The 9,808-nt window shown below is 52.3% G+C and overlaps 1 protein-coding gene across 1 annotated transcript; it reads left to right on the forward strand.

The window, feature by feature from the left end:
- The first annotated feature begins 498 nt into the window (after positions 1-498).
- Positions 499-8,990, forward strand: LOC140393382 (alpha-internexin-like). Its single transcript, XM_072479767.1, has 3 exons — positions 499-1,544; positions 3,935-4,059; positions 7,948-8,990. Exons 1-3 carry the CDS (start codon positions 543-545, stop codon positions 8,261-8,263), a joined length of 1,443 nt encoding a protein of 480 aa, XP_072335868.1. The 5' UTR covers positions 499-542; the 3' UTR covers positions 8,264-8,990.
- The last annotated feature ends 818 nt before the right edge of the window (positions 8,991-9,808 follow it).

Here is a 9,808-nt window from a genome sequence, read left to right on the forward strand (position 1 = left end):
CCCCCTGCCCAGTCCCCTGCCCTGCCCAGTCCCCCTGCCCAGTCCCCTGCCCTGCCCAGTCCCCTGCCCAGTCCCCCCTGCCCAGTCCCCTGCCCAGCCCCCCTGCCCAGTCCCCCCTGCCCAGTCCCCTGCCCTGCCCAGTCCCCCTGCCCAGTCCCCTGCCCAGCCCAGTCTGGTTCTGTGGAGCTCGTTCGGAGTCAGCCCCAGACGGGGGCGGGGCCAGGACGTTAATTTATGCAAACGACGCTCATTAATAATCACAGTCAGCGGCCGGGTCCATTTGCCGGGACTGGGGGGGGGGAGGGCGGGAATCCGAGTCCGGAGGGGGGACGGCTACCCTGAGCCGCCCGGCAGTAGAGAGGGTGTTGTGGGGTGGGAGTGCGGGGAGGGGTGACCGGGGGGAGGCCCGGGGCCGGGGGCGGGGGTGTCGGGGGGGGGGGGGGTGGGGAGCCGCCCTGTCCCCCCTCCCGCCGCGAGCGGTGGGCTGTCCCGGGCGGGATAAAGGCGCCGGCGCGCCGCCCGCCCGCAGTCCCGCCGCCGCCATGAGTTCCGGGCCGGATCTGTACCCGTCCTCGTACCGCCGCCTGTGGGGGGACAGCCCCCGCTCGGCCGGCCGCTTCGGCAGCTCGGCCCGCGGCCTGCGCTCGCTGTCCGTGCCCCGGGCCGGGAGCCTCCCCCCGGCTCTGCTCCGCCGCTCCGCCGACCTGGAGCTGCTGCAGGCCCCAGGCCTCGGCCTCGAGTTCCGCATCACCCGCACCAACGAGAAGGAGCAGCTGCAGGGCCTCAACGACCGCTTCGCCCTCTACATCGACAAGGTGCGCGGCCTGGAGCAGCACAACCGCGGCCTGGAGGCCGAGCTGGGCCTCCTGCGGCAGCGCCAGGCCGAGCCCTCCCGCCTGGCCGAGCTGTACGAGCGGGAGCTGCGGGAGCTGCGGGCCCAGGTGGACGAGCTGAGCTCGGGCCGCTGCCAGGCGCTGCTGGAGCGGGACAGCCTGGAGCAGGAGCTGAGCAAGCAGCGCCTGCGGCTGGAGGAGGAGCAGCGCGCCCGAGGCGAGGCCGAGGCTGCCGGCCGGGCCTACCAGCGGGACGTGGACGGCGCCAGCCTGGCCCGCCTGGAGCTGGAGAAGAGGCTGGAGTCGCTGCTGGAGGAGCTGGGCTTCGAGCGGCGGCTGCACCACGAGGAGGTGGAGGAGCTGCGGAGCCTCCTGCAGGCCGCACAGCTGCCCGTGGAGGTGGAGGTGGACACGGCCAAGCCCGAGCTGACCGCCGCGCTGCGGGACATCCGCGCCGAGTACGAGAACCTGGCGGCCCGCAACACGCAGTCGGCCGAGGACTGGTACAAGACCAAGTTCGCCGACATGAGCGAGGCGGCGGCCAAGAGCAGCGAGGCGCTGAGGGCCAACCGGGAGGAGCTGAGCGAGTACCGGCGGCAGCTGCAGTCCCGCACCATCGAGGTGGAGGCCGTGCGGGGAACCAATGAGTCTCTGGAGAGGCAGCTCCGGGAGATGGAGGAGCGGCACAGCGCCGAGATCAGCGGCCTCCAGGTACCGGGGGCGGGGGAGACACGGCAGCGGGGAGGGGGCAGCGAGGAGAGGGCAGCGAGCCCGGCACAGCGGCTACCGGTGGGGGGGGGGGGGGGGGCAGGGGTCAGCCCCGGGCGCCCAGGCTTCAGCGCCGGGGGAATGAGGCTTCAGCACCAGGGACAGCGCCGGGCGACCAGGCTTCAGCACCAGGGACAGCGCCGGGCGACCAGGCTTCAGCACCAGGGACAGCGCCGGGCGCCCAGGCTTCAGCGCCGGGGGAATGAGGCTTCAGCACCAGGGTCAGCGCCGGGGGGAATGAGGCTTCAGCACAAGGGTCAGCGCCGGGGGGAATGAGGCTTCAGCACCGGGGGGAATGAGGCTTCAGCACCGAGGACAGCGCCGGGGGGATGAGGCTTCAGCACCGGGGGGAATGAGGCTTCAGCACCGGGGGGAATGACGCTTCAGCACCGGGGGAATGAGACTTCAGCACCAGGGTCAGCGCCGGGCGACCAGGCTTCAGCACCGGGGACTGAGGCTGCAGCGCCCGAGAAACATTGCCCCGGGCACCAAGTCCAGGACACAGCAGCTAACAGATACCGGGGGTGGGGAGGGGGGGTAGTGGAAGGTTTCAATAATAATCACTTATTTTCACAAGTAGGCTTCAATGAAGTTACTGTGAAAAGACCCTAGTCGCCACATTCCGACGCCTGTTTGGGGAGGCTGGTACGGGAATTGAATCTGCGCTGCTGCCGTTGTTCTGCATTACAAGCCAGCTATTTAGCCCACTGTGCTAAACCAGCCCCTAAAATAATAACCTTTTACTGTCACAAGTATGAAGTTATTGTGAAAAGCCCCCAGTCGCCACATTCCAGCGCCTGCTCAGGTAAGCTGGTATGGGAATTGAACCCGCACTGCTGCCCTTGTTCTGCATCACAAACCAGCTGTCTAGCCCACTGAGCTAAACTGGACACAGAGCCTGAGAGAGGCTGCCTGGACACAGCGGATATCAGGTACTGGGGGGGGGGGGGGGTCGGTGGTGAGAGAGAGCAAACAGTATTCAGCACCAGGGACAATGCCAGAGAGAGAGAGATGGCATAGGTACAGCACAGGGTTAGATACAGAGTAAAGCTCCCTCTGCACTGTCCCCACCAAACACTCCCAGGGCAGGTACAGCACGGGGTTAGATACAGAGTAAAGCTCCCTCTACACTGTCCCCATCAAACACTCCCAGGACAGGTACAGCGTGGGGTTAGATACAGAGTAAAGCTCCCTCTGCACTGTCCCCACCAAACACTCCCAGGGCAGGTACAGCACGGGGTTAGATACAGAGTAAAGCTCCCTCTACACTGTCCCCATCAAACACTCCCAGGACAGGTACAGCACGGGGTTAGATACAGAGTAAAGCTCCCTCTACACTGTCCCCATCAAACACTCCCAGGGCAGGTACAGCACGGGGTTAGATACAGAGTGAAGCTCCTTCCGCACTGTCCCCATCAAACACTCCCAGGACAGTTAGAGGGGTATAGATAGGGTGCACAGTTGGAGGCTTTTTCCCAGGGTGGAAATGACAATTACAAGGGGGCACAAGTTCAAGGTAAGGGGGAAAGGTTTAATGGAGATGTGCGGGGGAAGTTTTTCACAGAGGGTGGTGGCCTGGAATACACGGCCAAGTGTGGTGGTTGAGGCAGATACGTTAGCGACCTTTAAGACTTATCTGGATAGGCACATGAACAGACGGGGTACAGAAGGATACAGGCGGTTGGTATAGATAGGACACGTGATCAGTCCAGACTTGGAGGGCTGAAGGGTCTGTTCCTGTGCTGCATTGTTCTTTGTTCAGTTCCTCGCTTTTCATTTCCCCTGATGGACAGGCTGCAGTAATAAATCGGCATCAGCTAACACTAGGAGGGAAGCATGAGTTTTAGAAATTGACTTGGTTTTCATTAATGGGAATACTTGGGACATGATTTCAAATGGCAAATTTTATGTCACATTTAATTTGGGGCTTTGTGTATTTGGGCTAATGAAACTTGAGTTAAACATTTCAATCAGATGAGTACAGTCAGCTAGCCAGCCAGGGTCTATCTGCTCCTGTATTGTGAAGCGTGAACCACATTTGCCTGATGCACTTATTAGAGTCACTGCTGCTGTGACTGAGGCACCTGCTTTGATCTGGAGCTCAGCACTGGAACAGTTGGATCATTGCTGTTAGTTTCCACATCCTGCGATTTGGAGAGGAAATCAGCCAGGTTGTTCTTTCTGGTGTGTCTAGCTCAAAGGCCGAGGATAGAAGCCAACACATGCTGTAACGTCTCATCGAAGTGGGCACAGTGCCTGAGATGGGTTCATGTTTGGGAGGGAAAGCGGTTTCATGAGTGGAGTTTAAGACCATTTATTTCTCATTCTATCAGGACACTATTGGCCAAGTGGAGGATGAGCTGAGCAACACCAAGGTTGAGATGGCTCGACACCTGAGGGAATATCAGGAACTTCTTAATGTGAAAATGGCCTTGGACATAGAGATTGCTGCTTATCGGTAAGAGTTTGACAGTGCCTGCTTAATAACCTGAATTGGGATTTGGGATTACTGGACGAGGCCCTTTGAAGGGAAAATCTCTTCATTGAAGTGAGTCATCTGGAATGACCACCCCCTCCTGAGGAGTGGGCTGTAGTTAGTAGTTTCTCCTCTACCCACTGCCCCTGTTGATGGGAATGGTGTAGCCTATAGTCAGCTTGCATGCTGAGCTCCAACAAACTCATTGCAGGATCTGGATAACTCTTTTAAATTTGTTCTGAGGATGCGGGTGGCACTCATATTGCCCATCCATTGTTGCCCTTGAGAAGATATTCTTGGATCCTTTGATTTTGGACCAGAACAATGTTCTATTGATTTGTACATGACCAAGAGCCACTGTTAGGAGAAGATTGTAAAAGAATGTGAATCTTTAACAGTCTTACTTCCTGATGCTCTTGTTGTCATGTTGCCCCAATGCCTGTGTGACCAGCTGCCCCAGAGTGTATTGTGATTAATGTTTGATTCTGACAGCCAATTATCTCTTGTCTCGTGAAATTGACAAGTCTCTGTTTCCTGCTTCCAGATTTGGCAGTTCATAAAACTCTTGGCCTCATTGAAAGTGAAGCTGACTGAAAAACTGAGGCCAGAAATGAGCTCAGCTGTACTTTGATAGTCAACTGTTCCCTCAGTAAATGAGTTCAAATGATTAACCCCACAAACAACACTTCCGGGAATGGGGGGGTGGGGGGGCGGAATCCAGTTAAACATTTCCTTTTGCTTCAAACTTGGAGGGAACGGGGTACTGGGGCCTAACTCGCTTTTTCTATCTTGTCCAAGTGACCATTCATCAGTGAGAACCCTCAATGAGTGTCAGCCTGTTTCACTAAATGATAAACCCAAGTCTGGGGGTGGCATAGTGGCACAGTGGTTAGCACTGCTGCCTCATAGTGCAAAGGACCCAGATTCAAATCCTGCCCCAGTTCACTGTCCATGTGGAGTTTGAACATTCTCCCTGTGTTTGCGTAGGTCTCACCTCCACAACCCAAAATGATGTATGTGGATTAGCCACGCTAAATTGCCCCTTAATTGGGGGGGGGGGGGGGGGGGGATTGGATACTCTAAATTTATATTTAAAAAAATAAACCCAAGTCTGCCCTTGGTTGATGTTGGCAACACCACTGGATCATGACCAGAAGTGTCTGCCCTGGCTATTCTATGTTGATGAGATGGACAATGGACCACCAGAACTGACTGCCAACACGTAGACCATGACCATCCTGTGACCCCCAAAGTTACAGCTGAGATCAGACAATGATCCCACACTTGCCTCTCTCGGGCTCCTTCACCAGTAACGAGAATTTGAGTTTGATTCAGAAAGTGGTCTGTCCTGGAGCAGGGTTAATGAATCTTTCTGCATTGTCTGGGGTAAGTGAGGTCAGCTGCTGCATTAATGTTGGCTCACAAATTGGACAGTCTTTACTGCCCCAGCATTGAACATATGCCACCTCAGTATCTGCAGAGGTCCAGGGGCACAATATTTAGCCCCTGAAGCCTTTTTCATCATTTGATAAGATCATGGCTGATCTGTGACTAACTCATAAAATAAAATTTCCTTTGTCCCCATATCTCAATAACTATGGTTAACAGAAATTAATAAATTTGCATTAAAATTAGCATTTAGCATAATTGCATTTCTTGAACTTTTACTGCCTTTGGTGTCAGTTTTTCTTAATTCCTTGAAAGGTTTGACTCTTCATTTTTCGATCCTGCCCCTTGTCCCAGTGGAAATAGCTGTGAGTGCAGTTTGAAAATCTGTCCCCTGAGACAATTGGGTGGAAGCTGAGTTATTGGTCAAGGGAGGAGGGAATTTTCCTCGCTCTGAAATTGAAAGAATTTGGAAATGTAAATGCCCAGTTTCAAACTGGGGATCTTTCGCATGTGAAGTAAATGTGATCACCATGACAGTACTGAAACACTGTAGGAGGGACATTTGTCAGTAACCATTAATTGAGGCAACTAATTGGTGTTATCCGGTTATTTAATTTGTCCATTTGTTGACGTGGCTCCCTGTTTCGGGCCTGGGGTTCAGTCAGTATCAGATTGGGGCAGAGCTGAAATAAAACTTAGAAATGCTGGGAAAACTCAGCAGATTGACAGCATCTGTGGAGAATGAAACTGAGTGAACGCTTTGAGTCCATAGTCTCTTCAAAACAAGAGGATTATGTACTGTATAGGAGGGGATGGAAAGTGGCCACTGAGTAGGTCAGTGAAAGTTGGGAGCTCGGGGATCATGTAGAAACATATAACATTATGAAGGGAATAGGAAAGATAGAAGCAGGGAGGTTGTTTCCACCGGCGGGTGAAAGCAGAACTCAAAGGTAGCCTCAAAAAAGGGGGAGCATATTTAGGATGGAGTTGAGGAGGGATTTCTTCACCCAAAGGTTGTGAATCTGTGGAATTCCCTGTCCAGTGAAGCAGTGAGGCTACCTCGTTCAATGTTTTTAAGGCGCCTCATGTAGGGGCACTGTTAACAGTGTCTCTGCCGTTCTCGCCAGCTCGGTACTCCACAAGCCCGGTAGTAGTGGCTGCCACAAAAAATATTTTTAAGGCAAAGGTAGATCAATTTTTGAAGAATAAAGGGATTAAGGGTTATGATGAGCGGGCGGGTAAGTGGAGCTGAGTCCACAAAAGATCAGCCATGATCTCATTGAATGGCGGAGCAGGCTCGAGGGGCCAGATGGCCTACTCCTGCTCCTAGTTCTTATGTTTTTATGACGTTAACTGTTTCTCTCTCCACAGATGCTGTCAGACCTGCTGAGTTAGTCCAGCATTTTCTCTTTTTATTTTGGATTTCCAGGATCCACAGTATTTTCCTTTATAGATGTGCACTGTGAGTTTGGAATAACTGTGCTCATTGGCAGGCAGCTAAGTGTCAGAATAACATAGAACATACAGTGCAGAAGGAGGCCATTCGGCCCATCGAGTCTGCACCGACCCACTTAAGCCCTCACTTCCACCCTATCCCCGTAACCCAATAACCTCTCCTAACCTTTTTGGTCACTAAGGGCAATTTATCATGGCCAATCCACCTAACCTGCACATCTTTGGACTGTGGAAGGAAACCGGAGCATCCGGAGGAAACCCACGCAGACACGGGGAGAATGTGCAGACTCCGCACAGACAGTGACTCAGCGGGGAATCAAACTTGGGACCCTGGCGCTGTGAAGCCACAGTGCTATCCACTTGTGCTACCGTGCTGCCCTAAGAAAATGGAAAGTGTAGGTGATTGATATTTAGTCACCTAATCATTAAATAATGTCCTCTAATAGAGGGCACAGTTTAATGGAGGAGGCACGGTGGTACAGTGGTGGCACAGTGGTTAGCACTGCTGCCTAAAAGCGGCAGGGACCTGGGTTTAATTCCATTCTTGGGTAACTGTGGAGTTTGCAAATTTTCCCTGTGTTGTGTGGGTTTCCTCCGGATGCTCCGGTTTCCTCCCACAGTCTAAAGATGTGCAGGTTAGGTGGGTTGGCCATGATAAATTACCCTTGGTGTCCAAAGATTAGGTTATGGGGATAGGGCGGGGGAGTGGGCTGAGGTTAGGGTGCTCTTTCAGAGGGTCGGTGCAGATGTGATGGGCTGAATGGTACCTTTTGCACTGTAGGAATTCTATGATTCTTAAGAGTTAAATCTGGATGGGAGTATATCTTGTGAAATTGGGAATATATCTTTTTTATGGGGGGTGGGGGAATTGCCAAAGGAGAAGAGAAATGACTGGACCAACCCAAAAGCTCAACCTACTCCCTTGCCACCACTACTTGTGAATCAGTCAGTGAGTGGAGGATTGTGGACGCTCGGTGATGTCTCCTAGTTTTATGTAACATTAGCTGTCTTTTTTCTGTCTAACAGGAAGTTACTGGAAGGTGAAGAGACCAGGATCAGCACCAGTATTATCAACCTGCCGCCTACCAGCTCAATCCCAGCACTATCAGTCCCATTCCAACCCCGATTCTCCACCATGACAACCTCTACCCTTGTCACCTCCAAGAAAGAGAAGGAAGAGCAGCCCAAAATGTCATCAAAATCCTCCAAGCAATCCTCCAAGCAAAAAACAGAGGCTTATGAGGAGATCATTGAAGAAACCATTGTGTCAACCAAGAAGGTTGAGCGAGAGGAACAGAATACAACTGGCCAGAAAACAGAGTTTGCCAATCCTCCAAAATAAGTCACTGGGTGTTTGAGCTCCTCCCTCCACCTGAGCTAGATGGAAGGTCACTAAGCTGATGGCAGAATTCCTTAGCACAGCCTCTGAAATGGCCACTAACAATGGCTGGTTTTCTATCTGAAGCCCCCATCTGTAAGGCCCACTCCACTCCCCCCCTCCCGGTGTCTGAACCACACAGTTCAGTGACCTCCTTTATTGGTCCAGTATTTCACTGAAACATCAGATGCCTCATTTTGGGCTATGATTTGGGGCAGGAAGACTGACACTGGTCCTCGAGACCAAAAGGGCCAGGGGTATAAAGGTGATTGTAGTGCCTGGTGAGGGATCCCAGGCACTGTTTGTTCATTTCCCATTCAACAAGCACAGAAGAATTGCTGCCATCAAGTTTACCTGTCCTGTGTAGTTAATTCTGTCCATGTTGTCTAGAAATTAGCTGCATGTATCCCAGTGTGTGCATGTCACACGCTGCTCATCATGACAGATTCTCAACTTCCAATGGACATTGTTCTTTCAAAGAATCATCTTCATGATCCCAGCAATTGTCCAGATGGAGCCTGTCAATGAGATACAGGAAGCAGAATGAAATGTTAGAATGTGTTTGTGTAAATGTGAATTTTAAAGGGTGGAGGTCACACCTGTTCACACTGCTGGATCTCACTATTAGTAAAAAGTTTCACGTACATTCCACTGTCTCGATTTGTGTAAATAAACCAAAAACTTAACCCATTTTCTATGTCTTGGCCTCCTATGGTTTTGAACGTTTCTGTCTTTTGAACAGGAATACTGCGTGCAAGGCACTCACTCTGTAATCAGTGTTACAGTGAGGTCTCTGCTTCAGCAACATGAAGTCAGTAAATAAGGAGCCTGTTCAGCCAGCAAGAAAAGTGAAGGCCCGAAATGTGAATTCTCATCTCACTATTCTGTTCATTTTAACGCAACTCAAGGGAAAAAAGCTGAAATTATAAATTAGAAAAACTCACTGCACATTGACAGGACTTGCATTTATCTACTTACTAACAGGCTTGCCCAGTTGTAGGTGTTGCAAGTACAGCAATAAGAAATGTTCAAGTAAATGCTTTTTTGAAAAATATTTTATTGAGGCATTTATATATTAACAACATATTCACAAATCAGAAAAAGCCAACACGACTGCAAATTACCAACTCAACAAGATACGCCACCAACCGCCCCCACTTCCCAACTCCCCAATCAGCCATACCTCCTCCTGGGCCAGCCCACGTCCCGCACCCCCTCAGGCCCGGCCTCAGATGTCCACCGTCATCAGCCCTCCCCATACCCCAATTCAAAAGCCCCTCCCCTGTCAGCAGACCCCCCCCAAAAATAACAATCCCAGCCCCCATCAACACTCTAACCACCTGCTCACCCCCCACTGCACTTCCATGAACTGGCCCACCCAGCTAGCTTGGCAGTCCCTGCCCATGGCACCTAGCATCCTACCCCCAACTGATCCCCCCTCCCCCCACCGCTCAAACACTATCCCACTGCAAACAACAAGACCAACATTCAAAACCCAAGAACAAAGAA

This window comes from Scyliorhinus torazame, chromosome 16 (genome assembly GCF_047496885.1).
Source record: "Scyliorhinus torazame isolate Kashiwa2021f chromosome 16, sScyTor2.1, whole genome shotgun sequence".
Taxonomy (NCBI): Eukaryota; Metazoa; Chordata; class Chondrichthyes; order Carcharhiniformes; family Scyliorhinidae; genus Scyliorhinus; species Scyliorhinus torazame.

What these genes read in the sequence shown, in the direction of transcription:
- LOC140393382 (XM_072479767.1), top strand. Translation starts at nt 543, where the DNA reads ATGAGTTCCGGGCCGGATCTGTACCCGTCCTCGTACCGCCGCCTGTGG. An exon ending in CCGAGATCAGCGGCCTCCAG is followed by an intron (nt 1,545 to 3,934) that starts GTACCGGGGGCG and finishes TCATTCTATCAG; the next exon opens with GACACTATTGGCCAAGTGGA. An exon ending in ATAGAGATTGCTGCTTATCG is followed by an intron (nt 4,060 to 7,947) that starts GTAAGAGTTTGA and finishes TCTGTCTAACAG; the next exon opens with GAAGTTACTGGAAGGTGAAG.